Source organism: Lissotriton helveticus, chromosome 5_1 (genome assembly GCF_964261635.1).
Source record: "Lissotriton helveticus chromosome 5_1, aLisHel1.1, whole genome shotgun sequence".
NCBI classification, from domain to species: Eukaryota; Metazoa; Chordata; class Amphibia; order Caudata; family Salamandridae; genus Lissotriton; species Lissotriton helveticus.
In genome coordinates this window covers 1,929,872,446-1,929,891,504 of record NC_136065.1, presented here as the reverse complement: position 1 = coordinate 1,929,891,504, position 19,059 = coordinate 1,929,872,446, and the positions used below count along the sequence as shown (strand labels likewise).

Genomic DNA, 19,059 nt, shown 5'->3' with positions numbered 1-19,059 from the left:
CTATTTTCGTATTTGAAAGAAATAAACATTCCCAGCCTGTCACTCTGTTATTCCTTCCTCCCCTGCACCAGAAGACTAAATTAAGAAGAAGCACAGACCAGTTGTGAGCATGTTTTGGGGAAACATGTACCATGACTTTATTTTATTTAGCTAATGGTTTTGTGTGTGTGCTCATATAAAGTGACTTTGACTTGTTGAACATCTTTTTTTCTTTTCTTTTTTATTTGAGAATTAATTACTGGTACAAAACAAAGAGAAAAAAACCCATTTCATACATTATTCAACCTGGTAAAGTTTAAAAGGAGATACAATAAATAGGCATTCATATACAAAGATAAAGTTGTGTCTTAAATAAATACCATTAAAGTTCTAAAGATGCATTATACACATACAGATCCATAGATATACTAGCCTATGTTTACAATCGTGCATCTCTCCAGATTTTTAAGGGCGCCCATATTTTTAACCCGAATTCCCGTGTTTTCCTGCCCTTGAGTGCATATAGTGTAGACCCAACGTTATGGATACCCAAAAGTCTGGTCAGCCACATTTGAAATGATGGGACTGTAACGTCCTTCCAAGCTGCTGAAATCAAGATACGCAAAACTGCTGATGATATGAAGAGAATCGCTTCAGTCTCCTTATTTAAACCCAATTTACTATCAATTCTGAGAATCATTAGAGTCGGGGATAGGCAGATCTTAAAGCCTAGCAGCCCTTCTAAAAATGTCTCAATCTCCCCTTTTATAATACGTAATTTTTTACAGTGGTGGAACATGTACAGCAGATCCGCAGGACCGTTTAAACATCTAGGGCATCTATTAACTTTTCTTTTACCCCAGTCAAACAGCTTAGAGGGTGTATAATAAAGATTAAATAATGTTTTAAAATGCTGAGCTTTCAGGTTAGATGAGCGTAAGACCTACTTATCCAATTGTAGCACTCTTTCTAGATCCACGTCTGGATCTCCCAGTTTTATAGCCCAGGAAGCCTCATTTTTTTCCATGTCGTCCTGAGTCGCTGATATTAAGGCTTTATACATAATTTTGATTCTACGCCCCCCTTTTAACACATATTCCAAAGCACTACAGCGACTATCAGGAGGAATGCGAGGTCTTATAGATTTTAGCATTTGCATAACCTGGAGATATTTAAAACTTTGATTACTTGATATCCCATATTTGTGCTGGATCACCCCAAAACTCATCACCCCGTCCCCTTCCATTATATCCCCTACTGTCCGGATGGCCATCTGTTCCCAATGTTTCCATGCACCATCCCTGCTTAAGTTTGGGAAAAACCCTGACTTCCAAAGAGGTGTATAGAGATTAATTTTTGTAATCAATAACACCTTCTGTATTTTTTTCCACACCTCCCAGGCACTGTCCGCTAACTTATATCTAATTTTCTTAAAATACTTACGACCTGTTTTCCTTAGCAGTAACCCCAGCGCCTCCCTCCCCAATAAAAGCTCATATATGTCAATAGGCATGCCCAATGATAGTACCTTATATTTGGGATACCCAACCCACCTGATTCCTGTGGGAGGGACATGAATTGTACAGAGCGCCTAATCTTCCTGTATTGCCATAAAAACCTCATAAAAATAGCTTCAATTGATTTTAACATTGTTTCATTTATTAAAAAGGGGATAGAGCTGGACAGATACAGGACTTTAGGTAACATCGTCATTTTCAAAACATTGGACCTGCCTATGAGTGACAAATGAAGAGTATCCATCCTTTTTAGGTCACGTTCGATTGTCTTTAACAGCGGAACAAAATTATCCTTTATAATTAATTCTGTCGCTGCATTAATTATCACTCCCAAATACATTGCACCGTCCACATATCTATGATCTCGTTTAACTATGTTTTTCGTACATATTACCTGTGTTTTTCCCTCATTCAAGCGATAACCTGAATGTTTGCCAAACTCCTTGGTAATTTCAACTAATGCATGCATAGCCGAGACAGATTCTGCAGAGACTACTGCCAGGTCATCAGAGTTGTTTATTATAACTGGCTTATAACTGGCTTAATCTCCCCATTGCCTAGTATCTGTCCTATTAATGGGTCTATGAATAAAGCAAACAAGATGGGGGAACAGGGGCATTCTTGACGTGTCCCTCTTGTTATATTAATCTTGCCCGAGCTTTCCCCCATCAGCTGTACCTTAGCAACCGGATCAGAATACATTGCCTTAATAGCAGTTAAAACTCTTGGGCTAAACCCTCTGCGGACCAGTATCCCCCACAAGTAATCCCACCTACCGCGGTCAAAGGCTTTTTCAGTGTCGAGGAGGATCATGCCCCCCCCCTGCCAAGGGGAGACCAGACCACCAATGACCCTCCCCAGGTGCTTCGCCAAGATCTTAGCATTAAGTTTATTGTCCGCGTTTATAAGCGATATCGGTCTGTAAGACCCTGGGTTTTCCTTAGGTTTCCCTTTCTTGTGAAAAACAACTATATTTGTGTCCTTCCACGTCACCGGTATGTTCCCAGTACCCATAATTCCATTGAATAAATCAAGTAGCAGTGGTGCCACCTCATTAGAGATACATTTATAGACCTCCAATGGGATACTGCCCGGCCCCGCTGCCTTACCGCCGCTTGCTCTTGGAATGCTTCTAACACCTCATTGGCAGTTATATTCCTCTCCAGAATTTCCCTCTCTACCTCATCTAATTTGGGTCCCTCATCCGGATATTCTCCCCGTGGGATCTCTCCATCCACCTCTTCCTGGTATAATGTCTGATAGAAACATTTAAACACCTCAAGAATCATATGTGATTCAACAAACTCCTTACCGTTCTCCTGGATACTTGTTATTATATTTTTGGTGGTACCCTGTCTAATTCTGAGTGCCAGTGCTCTGCCTGCCTGTTCACCTGTTTCATACATTTTGCCTTTATAGGCTTGATATTCCGAGGCAGCTTTAGTGGCCATTTGTTTATTTATCTCTGCTTTAACAGAGCTAATTCGTGACTGGCTTGTTTTCCCGTCCCTCCCTTGTAGGATATCACGGCCATGTTGCTTTTCCGCATCTACCAATCTGGCTATAAGCCTAACCCTGTCTCCCTGCACTTTTTTCCTGATCCGAGCAGTATAACTAATTGTTTCCCCCCTTAGTGCTGCCTTGAATGTATCCCAAACGGTATTTCGGGAAGCGCTGTAACGGTTCGCATCAAAGAATTCCCTGGTCCATTTTCTCAAATGCTCAACATATACATTGTCTGCTAACAATTTTCTGTCATGGGTCCAGGCCCTTTGTTTTCTCGGTGTCCTTAGAAAATCAGAGCTCAGATACAAGGGGCTGTGATCTGATAAGACCTTAGGTAGCTTCCTAATACTAACTTGGCTCATTTCCGAAGATGAAACCAGGAAATAATCTAATTTTGTATATTTTTGGTAGGGGTAGGAAAAATAGGTATACCCTGGATTACCCGGTTCCTTGTTCCCCCATACATCCGATAAACCATGAGACTGCATCATAGACTGTAAAGCCCGAAAAACCCTTGGCTTCCGACCTGACTATGGCTCTTTATTAATAAGGTCGATAGATATATTGAAATCTCCACAGACCACCAAAGGGGTGGGCCAATTAGCCAATTCTTTTTCTAGTAGCTCGAAAGCCTTGGGATCATCCTGGTTAGAGCCATATAATACACAGAATGTTATGCCCATACACATTTCGGCCAATGCCCATCTCCCTAATGGGTCAGACTTAGATCATTTGATCCCACCGAGCCCAGTTTTCCCTAAGATGACTACCCCTCTTACTGTCGATGTCTGGGAAGAACATGACAGAATATCAAAGCCTCCCAGGTTAAGCAGCTGTTTTTTCGCCCAGGGTATATGTTTCTTGAATACATAAAATGTCTATATATTCTGATTTAACAAACGCTGCCAATTTCTGTCTCTTTTTCCAGTCATTAAGCCCGCCTATATTAATTGAGCAAATACTAAGATTCACCATTATTGCTTTTGTGCATCTCCTTCCCTATTTGTACCCACTGATGAATAAATGTGATCCTGAATGAAACCATACCCTCCTTGAACCATGAATTCTCTTTTTTTTTTGTCTTGCTTTTTCCCCCTTGCCCACCCCCTTGTCGCCCCCCCAACCTTCCCTAGCCCACCCCATTCCCTCCCCTCCTCCCTACCCCTTCCCTCCTCCCTACACCTCCCCTCCTCCCACCCTTGTGAAGCGCTCAGACCTTACTCTGTGCTTGCGATGTTTGCAGTGATAGCAGTTTGGGCAAAACATATATATACTATTCAATGCCATATACCCCCTTGCTTCCTCCAACACATTTTTTTTTTAAATAAGCTTGATTTCAAGTATCAGCACATAGGGAAAGAAAACCCATCCGAAAGAATGCACAAGACAATAGCCCCAATTAACTCAGGCCAACCAATTTCTTAATTAGCTTCCCAAGGAGTCCAAATACTCTTGAGCTTTCACCTCTGAGGCGAAAAACTGAGTCCGACCTTCATTTATGATTTTAAGTTGCGCAGGATTGATCAAGTAAACTTGAATACATTTGACCTGGAACGGCTTGATCAATTGTCTCAATCTCCAGCGCCTCTCCACCGTTGTGTGGCAGAAATCTGGCCTAAAAAGAACGTGACTCCCTCGCTGGATCTTCGTGACTCTGGTCTGGCTTTTTCAGCGATGGCCTGACGTAGAATGAAACTGCCCAAGAATATTAAGATGGCCCTTGGCTTGTCCCCTCTCCCTGTACCTGAACGGAGTTTAAACGGAGTACGATGCGCCCTCTGAATTTCTGCTGACCAATTCCAGTCAGTAAATTCTGGAAACGCCAGGTTAAATAGTTTGATCATATGTGCCCTGACATCCGAGCCCTCCACCACTTCGGGTATCCCAAGCACCCTCAGATTGTTCCGTCTAAGCCTGTTCTCCTTGTCTTCCAGCTTCCACTGGATGTCGATTACCTGGGCATTTTGGGACTCTACTTTAGTGGTGGCAGCGGCGGTCTCTGATTCTGTTGCCACAATTCTTTCTTCAAGGTTAGACACCCTGTCCCCCACAGTAGTACATGCCTTCGATAGTTTTCTAACCACGCCCTGCATCTTCCGCATCGCAGCTTGCGATTTGCGGCTATCCTGGCGTGTTTCCTCGCGATGGGAGAGAATTGCCTGATGGATGACCTCTAGGAGCGGTGTATGAGATGCTAGGCCCTCCGAATTAGGGCTTCCCTGGAGTGGCATAGCGGCTGAGTGATCCCAACTTAAGTCCCGAGCCGGCTCCTGCCTACTTACTGGGGCGCTAGACCTCTTCTGTGTGTTGGGGGGTCCTGTTCCAGATCACTTTCCGATTCAAGGTTGCTTTCCCCCTGAGATGAACTTCGGTCATCCGACCATTCCGCTTCTTCTGAAACCGACTAAAAACAATCACTGTTCTCTTTCTCCCTTTCTTTGCCATCCATCAGAATTACAGGGGGCCCAGACCGCCAAACTCTCCTTCTCCCTGGGTGTCGGCTACAGCCATTTGAGCCCATCCTGGTTCTGCAGGACCCCCCTCAGCTTCTCTCTCTCCCTCCACCACTGCTTCCTTGGAGATACTGATTCATGTATCTACATCACACGGGATGTCACCCGAGGGGGTGCTGTTAATTCTCATGCCTTCCTTCTCACCAGCCGCGAGGACCTCTACTTGCTCTGTTACTGAAGCTTTACCCCCTGCGAAGGCCTTGGAACCCTCCTGCACGCTAGCAACTTCCAACCCATGAGTGCCCAACTGTGGCACTTGCATTACACGTACCTCTGCCTCCTCCTGTGGTCGTGGCATTGGAATGTCTTCCGTGGCTGCAGCTTTGATGATCGACCCTTTAGCCCTGGAAAACATCCCTGGAATTGAGGCAGTCACAGGGCGTGTCTTTACTATAGCCTGCTTCCCTTTCCTTAGCGCGTCGACTGGGGGCGTGCGGAGTTTGCACGGCGATCCATCTGTTCTGGGATCTTGACCGGATTGCTCCACTGACGGAGTCTTCCTCCGGGCTGCTGCAGCCGATCCCGATTTCGCTGAGGCACCAGCTGCAATCTTTGGCGCCATTCCGCCAGCCCTCCGCTCACTCCGCCTGTTCCTCCCGACATGTCTCCCACACCAGACCAGAGCCAGCGAAACAGAGCGCCTCTCAACCCTCGCGGCTGCAGGAATTCAGGTACAGATGCTCACACGGCTCTCGATGCTACGAGAAGCGAGCAGTGAATAATCAAAAGCATTAGGTTGTGTTTCCTTTCCCGTAATTTGGATCAAAATGCCGATGTTTGGGGGGTTCAATAACCCATGCTCTTCCTGCTAGCCCTGCATAGCGACCACTACGCTGTCGCCATCTTGCTTCCTCACCCAAAAAAATCGACTTGTTGAACATCTAACACTCTTATGTAAGTCTAACAGTGCACACTTCTTGCTTAGCTTTTCTGACTACAGAGATTCAGAGGAGCATATTGTGTGAAAACCCACTGTACTATGGGCTGGTAGGTGACTCAGCTCAATGGGGATATCTTGGGGAAATGTTACACTTCTGATTAATGTTTATATGTTCTTTTCAATATGGGATAATACTCTTAAGTATTTACCAGATGTAATATGTGGTCCTGCATATTGGAGAGTAATGTAAGGTATTATAATTCATTATTGACCAAACATCAGGTGCAGTCCTGCTCAGTGTGCCATATTGTGCCACTTTGTGTGCCTTTGATCTCCTCATTCTGTGTTTTTAGGATTTACTGAGACAGATGGAGTCTTTGGTGAGCCGGGAGCAGAGACTGGAGCAGAAAATTAAAATCCATAAGGAAGAAGAAGGGACTCTGAGCGAGAAATACAGATCTTGTGAGCTGGAGCGCAACCAGTAAGCATATGTAAAACGTTGCACACATAAACATGAGTTTCTGTGTGACTGTGATAAACTGACATCATCTGATATTGTAAGGCTTTGACTGACTGTGTTGCATAGCTCTGTGTAACTTTGTGAGATTGTGAGTGTCGGTTTGTAAGACGTCTTGATCTACATCTATGCATGTAAGAATCTGTGTGCCTTTTAGAGACTTAAGCAATGGGATACAATATAAGACTGACACTGTTTGTACTGAGTCATGAAACTGTACACTAAATAAGCTTTATTGAATTGTGTATCTAAACCGTGGATGACTCTGTATGAGACTGGTCTATCGGCTGTACACTGTTTGTGTGTATGTGTGGCAGTTTTAATTGTGAAAAATGCATTTGGTTTTTTCAAATTAAAATTACATCTGAGGGGGGCGTGGTCAAGATGGCAGCGAGGTAGGATGCTCGTTTTCAGGCTTCTGCCCGTCGCCCGCCCGAGACAGCACAGCACAGCACGGCTCCCTAGGGGCCCGTTTAGTGTGGGATCGGCCCTGTAAACCCTTGGGGCACCCGCTGATTCGCCTGAGCCTGCATCTTGACTCCTAGCGGTGACGGAGACGGGAGGAACAGAGAGACAAACCCGGCCGCCCACATGTGTGCGGCCCCGACAACGCGGTGCCCGGTGAACTTGACACTGAGGCGAGCTTCTTTCCTCTCCGACCGCCCCACCGGCCTCTTCTCCACCTGTTTGGCTAGCGGAGGGGCCCTGAAGGTCTAGACGGTGACCTGAGGACGTCGCAGCAGCCGCTGCTTCTTACGGCGCCATACAGCAGGGGCCCTGAGCCTGCCTGGCGCTCTGGGCCATGTAGGATTGGTGGTGGAGGGCCCTGGGCCCACATGTGAGGAGCAGTAAATGACCTGACACAGACACCAGATGAGGGTAGTGGGAATGGCCTCGAGCACGTGCGCTCGGCCCCTTTTATTGCCAGCGTCATGTGACACCATGACGTCTGTGGTGGGTGGGTGTAAAGTGTAATTCAGACACTTGAACACTAGAACGTGTCCATGCTAGGACACTACATCCCTCCCATTTTTTTAATTGCAAAGACCCACATTCAGAAATCAACCTGTGGGGAAAATAACATGTATCAGGATGCAGTAAAGCGTTCAGCTTCCGCAGTGTCTTTCAATCCGCCGCTGCTTGGAATCACAGATGGTGTTCAACCTGTTGCGGGTAACATCAGTTCACAGTGGCACCGGTTTGTGGTGCTCGATGGAAACAGTCTGTTGACGACTCTGCGACCAAATTGTCTTCACAGTCCTTCTTTTGCTCACTTCCACGGCGATGGGTGCAGTTAGAGTTCTGGTGGTTCGCCGGGGAATGATGCACGATTTCCGGCCTTGGCCTTAGCTTTATTTGTAGTCTGTGTCCTACTTGGCAAAAGGCAGATCCGTTGCAAGGCATCCCTCTCACTAGGATGACCCCTCTCGTCGGTGTTCCCCTGCCACGGGATATCCTTGAGGTCCTCTTCTCGGATTCGCGCTGGGCTGGATGTGTCCACATCAGTTGTTCCTGCGCCGCCGTCAGTGGGGGTATGGAAGAGACGATGTGTCTCACCTCAGATTCCGCAGCCTCGTCCCAAGGTAGCTGTTGGTTTCTGTCTTTGCTTGCGACGTCTTCGCCCTCCCCGGACCTTACGGATGGGCGTCGGAGGACCGTCTCTCGTCGCGGGGACTGCGTCCCGGAGGCCTCTGCCCCTGGGTCACCACGGCTGGCATGTGTCCAGTGTCCGTGTGACCCCAAAGGTGGATGTCACTAACGGTCTCGCTTGCTCCTCTCCGCAGACCCAGGGTGTGCGGAAACATCGTCTGTCAGCTGGTCTTCTTTGCCGCTGGTGTTCTTCCGGCCTCGTGTTCCTCTCACCGTTGTCCTGGCACTTGTCACCTTACTTCTCTTCGGGAGTGAGCGGTCTTCGTCTTCCTGCACTCCTCTCTGTCTTTCCTTAGTTGTTTCTCTGTGAGGACGTTGCTTCGCACTGACTTCTCCTTCTACTCTTAACTGTGGCAACAGGCCACATGGATATGCTTCCTTCTTTTCCACGGTGGCAAACGTGCCACTCAGATCTCTCCTTTTCATCCTTCCTTTTCACGGTGGCAAACGTGCCACTCAGATCTCTCCTTTTCATCCTTCCTTTTCACGGTGGCAAACGTGCCACTCAGATCTCTCCCTTCTGCATCGCGACATCACTTGGACCAAACTTGTGTCTTCTCTTCTGACCTGGGTCCTCCATGCAGTGCGCGCACCCTGCATGTGTACCCCTGGTCTTGTCCTCGTCGGGGACACTTTCTCCTTCTTCCTCAGCAGCCAGAGTTGGTGTCGCGAACCTTCTTTTCTTGATGCTTTCTTTTCTTGATGGTTGTTGGTGACGTTCGGGGGTCCATGTTTGTAGACCTGTTCATGGTTGAACGTCCTGGACCGGTTGGTGGTCCACTTCTGCCGATGCCTGGCAGGTTGCTTTCGGTCGTCCTGTCGGACTTTGCGCTACAACAGTTCCTGGGGGACCCGTTGTGGGTCAGCACTTGATGGGCGATCATTCTGGGGATCGGCTCCTGGGAGGCGCCATGGATCTGTCGCGGGTCGGCACTTGATGGGCGATCGTTCGCGAAGATTGTTCTGCGCGATGGCGCTGCCTGCATTCTTCTTTCTGCTTGCGGTGGCTGTGCGTCGCCACGTGGCGCGTTGTTTGCGCACTTACTGTTCAGGGTTCTGGGACGCCTGTGGCGTGACGTTGGGTACTTGCTGCTTTGGCTGTCGTCGGGTACTTGATGCTTTGGACCGTTGACGGGAGTAGTTGATGATGCGGTGAGCGCCTGTGGCCACAAGGCGTCGCTGCTCTCTCCGTCCTTTGATCGCGGCCGTCGTTTCCCTGGACGTTCTTCTAGTGCTTGGCAGTCGTTTCCTCCAGACGTCGGTGCTTGGATGCTTTGTGAGGCAATGGTGCCTTTTCCCACGTCGCGTTGGAAGTGGCAGTCGCCGACTCCTTGCTGGTGTGTGTGGGTGTCACTTGCGCTGTTGCGCAGTTGCTTGCTGCGGGAGGTTAGATGCTTTCGCTGTTACTTTCGCTGTTGAGAAATTACTTGCTGCGGGAGTCGTAAATTCTCCTTAGGGGCGTTGTTTAGACTTAGTCTGTTACCCCTTGCTATTGCGGAATGGACTTGTAGTGTGCAGTGCTTGTTGTCTTGCTTATCGATGCAGGTGCCCTTTTCCTCTCTGGCCACTAGATGGCGGTAGACTTCACTTTTGTAGCAGCATGCTTTGCTAAATACCTTCTTCCCTGACCTTGCACTCTATCATCCACTCTTCAGTGCAATCGTGGGGCTGGAGCTGCTGCTGATGCACAGTAAGTCTCTTTCCTGCTTTGGGGCAGATTTCTTGTGGAATGCACTGCTGTGCTTAAGGTGAAAACCCACCAAGGGGGGGGGTTTCGTGCTGGGTGCACCGTCACTTCATGTCTCTGTGAGGGCACATGTGGACTCGGCGGCTCCTGGCCGCATGCAGGCGCCTCACTGTCCCGCCGGGGAAACCAAGGTGGTGAGGCATGCCCCTGTTGCTGACGCCCGCTCCGCCTTCACTGCTCTGCGCCCTCCCAGCCCGTGGCAGGCTTCCTCAGTCCCCGCGCGGGCAGGGGGGTTGGTGGGCGATGCGTGGTCGTGCGGGGGCGTTGCCTGTGCGGAGCGGGTGAGAGCACCGAGAGGCGGTGCTGTTTGCGGTTCCTTTTCCTTTGCGGCGCTGGGGCCGTGCGGGGCGTCACCCGCGGTAGGCTCTGGTCACTCTCCCCGGGACAGGGGACGCTTGAGGCAGGCCGCGGGTAGGCTCCGCCGGCTCTGCCTATTTAATGGCTCAATAGTTCTCGGGCACGGCAGGCTTCACTTTTCCCCGGTCTCCCGCCGCAGCAGCTTCACCTTGCTCACGCTGCGCGGCGGAGACCTGCCCTGTACCTCGCAGGCCGCGGGTAGGCTCCGCTGGCTCTGCAGTGTCAATACACGCTGGGGTGCCGCCGGCAGGCCGCGGGTGGGCTCCGCTGGCGTTGCTGAGTCCTCCTTCGCTGGGGGCTACCGGCGAGCCGCGGGTGGGCTCCGCTGGCCCGGATGACGTGGCGAGGGGGGTCGGGAGGCGGTTAGCTACTCCGCTCCCTCCCCCTCGTAGTCGTCGGTGATTGCGGGTCCGGCCGCACTTATGTTCACCGCGGTCTTCAGTCTCTGTGCCCCTGCCGCTTCCAAGCTCACACGCGGCGGGGGCGGGGGACGACTCGGGCAGGCCGCGGGTAGGCTCCGCTGGTCCTGCTTATTTATGGCACAGTTCGGGGCGGGCACTTCGCCCGTGGGGCTCACCTTCGGCCGGCGGGCCAGATGCTTGGTCGCGGTCGTGGCGGGTAGGCTCCGCTCGGCCCGTGCACCTCTCCGGTGGGGGTCGGAAGCCTCGCGGCCGTCGCAGGTGGGCTCTGGGCGGTCCGCAGCTGCTGGGTGGCACTCGGTGGTGGCGGTCGACGCGGGTGGGCTCCGGTCGGCTTGCTGTATGGCGCCGACGTGCCTACCAGCCTCACGGCGCGTTGCGCCTCGCCACTGGGGATGCCCTCTAGGCGGGCAGCTCTCTTCCCCTTTTCCTTTTCGATTAGCCGAGGGTAGTGGCACGCATGGGACGCACTACCGGCCTCGTCGCCATTGTAGGATTGGTGGTGGAGGGCCCTGGGCCCACATGTGAGGAGCAGTAAATGACCTGACACAGACACCAGATGAGGGTAGTGGGAATGGCCTCGAGCACGTGCGCTCGGCCCCTTTTATTGCCAGCGTCATGTGACACCATGACGTCTGTGGTGGGTGGGTGTAAAGTGTAATTCAGACACTTGAACACTAGAACGTGTCCATGCTAGGACACTACAGGCCACACTGATCACTGGCCTCGGGTACACGCTGACTGGCCGGGAGTGCAGCGGCGGTGACCACGCAAGCCCCGAGTTCTCTGGAGCGGCTCGCGTGCCGGCACCGATTGGTGCCCGTGTTGGACTGCGTCCATAGAGGTCCACACTGTATTCGGGGGTGCTTGTCTGCCCCGCTGTTACCCCCTGCCCCGCAGGTTCTGGGGCACTGACTAAGTAGTTCGCGGCCTGGAGCTGGAGATTGTAGGAGGCATCGGGGCTGTTGAGATCGGTGCCCTATGAGAGAGTTTGACTAGAACCTGGCGAAACTGGCCCACAGCCTTGGACGGAGAGGCCTCACGGACCTTGTGGTAAATAGTTCTATGTATTTTCCCTCTCTACCACTGCATCAGAATGTCCTGTGACATCATGGAATGTTAAGTGCCTGACTCTAGCTAGAGAGTCAGTTGGTCATCTCAGGCTGAGGAGCTGGAAGCTCTCTCCTGGTGGGGTTTTCTACTTGTATCTAATTATCCTGTAACCTGCCACCTTACTACCTGTCAATAAAGAGGGATCTATTACTACAACTAGACTACGCATCATTCATTGTGTACCACATTTTGGCGACGTTTTTTTGGATTAATCTACGCTGCAAAAAAAGAAAAATGGAACCCAGCTATAAAGAAACCAAGGACTGTCCTAAATTCAAGTACGTCGATTTCCTGGACATCAGAGTAACGCCCAGTAAACCCCACCAGTGTCCTTTTCAACTTGGGACAGCCTGCACCCCGGGCGTCTGTTTTGTGAAGGAACTAACTGCCATCCTGCTGTCATCTGGAGATTGTCTGCCTCCAGCTTTAAAAGCGTGTGTGACCCAGCTGGCCTGATCAACCTGTTGTGTCTCTGTTGCTTTTACACCTTGACAGTTCGCCCTCGCTACATTTCACTGTGGGACTTGTGAGACAGTTGTGTTCTCCCACGTGTGAGTTTTTGCCTTCATGGACGCGCCGGGCGCAAGCAGTACTCCCTTCACAACAGCCAGCACTGTTCTTCATGCGTCTGCTCACAACTTCTAAGGCTTTTAACGTCTGCAAACAGCGTGTATGGAACTTTTTGCGGTGAGTGGGGACACATTTGAGGTGTTTTCTGTATTTTTATTTTAGTTCTACTTTGAGGCGGTTGAGCTCCTACAAGTTAATAGATCAACTGCCATGGCGCGCACATATTCTTACCTGCCTAGTGGAGCTCGCGTCTTGCCCTGTGTGACGTCTTCCCCTCTGCCGCTGTCTCCTCCTTGGCGTCTCTGGACAGCGCATCTTCGCCGTGAGCCTTCCGGCGCTAACGTGACGACGTGCCTCCATTTGCTTTTACTGCGCAAGTCCACGCAGTATGTGCTGGATCGTTTGCTCCTGTCAGCTGTCAGCTTTGTTGTTATCTCATGGTCCGCTCCAGTCTGCCTCCTGTGCATATCGTCCGATAACTACTTCACCGAACGGTTGAGCATCAGCAGCTTTTCACCGGATGGCTGAACATCAGCAAGGTTTGCTTTCGGAGTCCTACCGAGAATGTTTCCCTTTTAGTGTCTTCCTCCATGTTATTCAACATTCTCGGCACATTTGGAACTTATCACTTACAAGAGGAGTTCCTTACTGGGACTCGGGTGTGACATTAATTTCGTGACTCTTATTACGTTTTAAACATCTCCATTTTGATGTTTTTTTTAAGTTTCATCTACATCGCTTATTGCATGTGACTCGTACCATTTTCAAGAGGGCGTGTTTACAAGAATCTGAGGATTGTGAATGTTCCACCTTTAGATGAACTCTTGGTTAGAGGTTGCCTCTAATATCAGAACTTTTGGACAATCCTAGCTAAGAAGACCTCGGGTGAGATATCGCTCACCGGAGCTAAATTCTTTTATTTATTCTTATGCTTATGGTTCAACTTATTTATTTTTCAGTGTATGTTGTGGGTTGGTGTGTGTGTTGAGCATAATGGATTGTTATATTTATGTATTTGGGAGATTGTGGTATGTCAGTGGTTGTTTTATGCTGTACCCTACCATCTGGGTTTGGTTCCTAAGGCAATGTTTTAACCCTAAGTGTACCCTTATTTAGGGGAGGGTCTGTGGCCAGTCAATGCCATACTTTGAAACTAGGGCGATGTTGTACTTTATGGTGTACCCTTTAAATATATAGGGGATGTTGTGGTTTTAGTCTCACAGGGTGTATATCCTGTGTTTCACCCTGCTTGGGCGGCTAGGGTGTTTGTGTCTTATCTTACTCCATCCATGTACGTAGGGTTAGTACTTATGGTGTACCCTTACTTAGGGGAGGTTGTGGAGTTATGGTGCCAGTCAGTACCTACATTTAGTTTCCTAGGGTCTTGTTGTCACTCTTTGGAGAAGTTACGTTGCGCACTTTCACGTGGTGTACCCTTTTATTAGGGGAGGTAGTCTGCATGTAACTAGTTTGTTAGAGAGTTTCAAAGATTAGTATCTTTGTGTACCCTTTTCTGGGGAAGGCGGTGTGCGTTGTCAGCGCCGCCATTTAGTGATGTTATCTTGAACAATTCCTACATTGTTCAATGGTGTACCCTTTTGTTAGGGGAGGTTATCTGTGTTGGTCTAATTTGCATCACTCTGTGTGGGTAGTTGAGGTGCGTTGTCAGCGCTACCTCTTGGTGTGGTTGTGCCACTTTGGTGTGGCTACTGTCTACTTTGTTCCAGGGGCGTTAGGTTCCTCTGGTGTTCCCTTTCCTGGGAAGTTTTTTTTGTTCCACGGTTTTAAGGTTGCCTTTCTATGTGTACCCTTTATGGGGAGGTTGTCAGTGCATATCATGCACTAGTCTCTTTTGCAAGGCATTCCTTTTCTGTGTAGGTTGCTATGTTCTTTTCATTGTGCTTATTTCCATCTGCACTGATTTTGTCATTAAGTTGTTACACTCTGCTTGATTTGCTAGGATCGCTACCTTGTTTATTAAGGAGGGTGGATGGGCATGGTATGTAATTTGCATTTAATCCATCTGTGCATCTTATGCTTATCTTTCTACATGCCTCTTTTTATTGTCTGTGGTTTCTGCTTTCATACTTGACTCTCCTGCTTTTCAAATTGTCTCTTTTACTAGTTCTGAAGTCTACAGTCTCCTCTGAATCCTTCTGCTCCGTCTTGACTTCTTTCTTGCTGTTGTTTGTTAACGGAAGAGGATATGTGGTAAATAGTTCTATGTATTTTCCCTCTCTACCACTGCATCAGAATGTCCTGTGACATCATGGAATGTTAAGTGCCTGACTCTAGCTAGAGAGTCAGTTGGTCATCTCAGGCTGAGGAGCTGGAAGCTCTCTCCTGGTGGGGTTTTCTACTTGTATCTAATTATCCTGTAACCTGCCACCTTACTACCTGTCAATAAAGAGGGATCTATTACTACAACTGGACTACGCATCATTCATTGTGTACCACAGACCTCCCACTGAGCGCGGGTCTAGTGCTGCTAGCAGCCCCGTGTTACGTATCACAGAGACGGGACGCGCAGATCACCGGCGTGGTGCGGTTGGGTGAGGAGCCCTACATCTCTGCACATCACACAGCGGTACAGCAGGTAAGACACAGGCAGTTGGGGACCGGCTGGTGGATACCTCGGCCTCCCTGAGCTGCGAGGGCAGTGACGCTCTATCCGGGGCCTAACCGGCTATTCCACAGGCCTGCGGAGGGACCTTCCCTGAGCTCCCCCCACCCCGAGTGCGGGTCGAGTGCTGCTTGCCGGAGGCCTCTGGTGCCAACGGCGTGGGCCGCGCAGATCCCTGGCTCGGGGTGGTGACAGACCCGGCAGTCTGCTACGTGACAGCGCTGTGACGCAGGAGAGTTCGGGCACCTTGGAGTTGGCCCGGAGATAGCGCTACTTCCCCACGCCGGTCCTGCAGTGAGCTGTGCCTGCCCTCTGACCCATCATGAGAGCAGCTTGGACTTGGGGACCACTTCCCGAAGTGTGTCTTAATCTTGCAGGCCTCTCCTCCTTACCTAGTGCCAGCACATCTGCCTGACACCCGCAATTAACAGAACATACCAGGGTCTGCTGCTGGCTCGTGCCCTGCCTTTGTGGCACCCAGAGTGGCCAGCCGCGAGATGGGCCTCGGAGACGAACCTGAAAGCCGGACCCCCAAGACATAGGACTTTGCTCCGCTTTTGAGCGCGGCACGACTGGAGACCCCGGAGCCCTGCACGGACGCTGAGCGGTGTGCCCTCCAAGCCTGCAGTGACCAAGAAGCAGCAGACCCTACGATCTTGCACCAGCTCCTTGGGTGACAGTGTGACTCTGGTCCTGGAGCGTACCTCTAACACTCAGTACCATATTCTGGGAACCGTTTAATAACCTCTTCATAGTTTGCTACACGCCCTCTGCTGATAGTGGCCTCCTACGGACGGACCTGTGCCCACAAAGGCTATAGCTTCTCCTCGGTCTGGCGGTCGTGGAGCGCAAGAGAGCATGTCCAAAGCCAGAAACATTATGGTGAAGCCCCTGAAAGACATCTTTGGCCGTGCTCAGTCCAACCCGGACATGGCAACTGCAGCGCCAGAAGCAGAGTCGTCAAAACAGCCTACGCCAACCGGGGATGAGCCCATCACGGAGGCCTTTCTTGAGTCGCTATTCCTCACACTGCGAGAGGACATCCAGTCGGTGGAAGCCGAATTTGCCACAGACCTTAAAGAGGTGCGCCGGGACGTTGACAATATCGGAGAGCGAGTAGCCACGCTTGAAGAGAAGTGTGATACTACGCTCACGGATTTGACGACGCTGCAGCATGAAGTCATCCGGTTACAGGACCAAAACGTGGACATGCAGATGCACCTGGAAGACATCGAGAACCGATCCCGCAGGCATAATATTCGAATCCGGGGGGTGAGAAGCTCTGACGACACTAGAGACTTGTTCGCTTTCACCACCAGCCTCTTCCGGCATATCCTGGGCGATTCCCACACAGCAGACGTCGTCCTGGACAGAGGGCACAGGGTGGGACCACCTCGTGGGCCTCAGGCACCACCTGCGGATATCTTAGTGTGTGTGCAGGACTTCAAGATCAAGGAAGCCATCCTATCCAAAGCGAAGACCCTGCACCCAATCTCATTCTAGGGCCACTCTCCGTTACTGTATCAAGACTTGGCGTTAATCACGCTGCAGAGACGCAAGCAGTTCCGCCCTATGACCAACCATATGAGGCAACAAGGGATCTCATATTCCTGGCGGCACCCATTCCGCCTCATCTTCCGATTCAACAATAAGCTGCACCAGTTACGCTCACTGATGGCGGCCTGACGCCTACGAGTGAGGAAGGCGACGCAGATGACCCGAGAGTGGGACCTAATATCTCTCCGTTGGGCTGGCAGCGACAAACCAGGAGACGACGCACCTGGAAACCACCTACCTCGGAAATCGCTCGGAACCAACAAGATGCCCTGGCCACAGCTACAGAGGCCCTCGCTGGAGAGAACTCGGACGACAAATGAGAGTCCAGTGACTATTTCCATTTCGGACCCCCTCTGACGCGTCCTTGCTGAGTTTCGGCGGGGGGTGGGGCGTCTCTCCTCGTTGACCAACTATGTCTCCAGTCTCCAGTCGTCTTGGGACGGCGGACTTTGTTCAAAGACTGTATTTGCTCGCAATCTGTTTGGGTTAGGGTGGGTTGGGTTTCTTTTGGCGTGGTTTTGGGCATTTTCCCCTTTTTTAGGTCTCGTCCTTTACCATTCCGAAGGAATGGGAAATGGCCGAGAATTCAAGTGCTCGAACTGATTGTCAAACCACCGCTTTTTTTCGTGGCGTTTTCTTCGAGTGCACGTACAGGCACGCGCTTTTGGCCCATACACTTTCATGGCCATCTGTTCCTCAATGTCCCTCCCACCCTTCGTCAGGCTAATGGCCCTCCCCCAGCACAGAGCACGCATCGCGGCCGCACAGCACATCAAAGGGCTTCTCCCAGCGTGTGCTGTGCGGCTTCTCCTCCCCTAATTATGTGGCTGGCCGTACTTGTGTTTCCCGGCCGCTTCCCGGCCACTCTTGTATTTAATTAGCAGCAGCAGCATTTCTCCTGCGCCAGGCCACATCAAAGGCTCTGTGCCACTTTCACCCACACAGCAACACTTACAGACACGCAACGCCACTCACACCCACGCAAGCCCACTATCATCCACGCAACGACACTCACACACGCAACGCCACTCACACCCACGCAAGCCCACTATCATCCACGCAACGCCACTCACACACGCAACGCCACTCACACACGCAACGCCACTCACACACGCAACGCCACTCACACACGCAACGCCACTCACACACGCAACGCCACTCACACACGCAACGCCACTCACACACGCAACGCCACTCACACACGCAACGCCACTCACACACGCAACGCCACTCACACACGCAACGCCACTCACACACGCAACGCCACTCACACACGCAACGCCACTCACACACGCAACGCCACTCACACACGCAACGCCACTCTCACACACGCAACGCCACTCTCACACACGCAACGCCACTCTCACACACGCAACGCCACTCTCACACACGCAACGCCACTCTCACACACGCAACGCCACTCTCACACACGCAACGCCACTCAGCCACGCAACGCCACTCAGCCACGCAACGCCACTCAGCCACGCAACGCCACTCAGCCACGCAACGCCACTCACACATGCAATGCCACTCACACACGCAACGGCACTCACACACGCAACGCCACTCAGCCACGCAACGCCACTCAGCCACGCAACGCCACTCAGCCACGCAACGCCACTCAGCCACGCAACGGCACTCAGCCACGCAACGGCACTCAGCCACGCAACGCCACTCAGCCACGCAACGCCACTCGGCCACGCAACGCCACTCGGCCACGCAACGCCACTCGGCCACGCAACGCCACTCGGCCACGCAACGCCACTCAGCCACGCAACGCCACTCAGCCACGCAACGCCACTCAGCCACGCAACGCCACTCAGCCACGCAACGCCACTCAGCCACGCAACGCCACTCAGCCACGCAACGCCACTCAGCCACGCAACGCCACTCAGCCACGCAACGCCACTCAGCCACGCAACGCCACTCAGCCACGCAACGCCACTCAGCCACGCAACGCCACTCAGCCACGCAACGCCACTCAGCCACGCAACGCCACTCAGCCACGCAACGCCACTCAGCCACGCAACGCCACTCAGCCACGCAACGCCACTCAGCCACGCAACGCCACTCAGCCACGCAACGCCACTCAGCCACGCAACGCCACTCAG

General features: G+C 51.3%; 1 protein-coding gene across 1 annotated transcript in view; it reads left to right on the top strand.

The window, feature by feature from the left end:
* The window catches only part of CALCOCO2 (calcium binding and coiled-coil domain 2), a 641,412-nt gene that overhangs the window by 356,052 nt on the left and 266,301 nt on the right, over positions 1-19,059 (top strand). Inside the window, exon 7 of the mRNA XM_078645541.1 lies at positions 6,749-6,876. Within this exon, the coding sequence (XP_078501667.1) occupies positions 6,749-6,876 (128 nt within the window). The remainder of the gene's footprint in view (positions 1-6,748; positions 6,877-19,059) is intronic.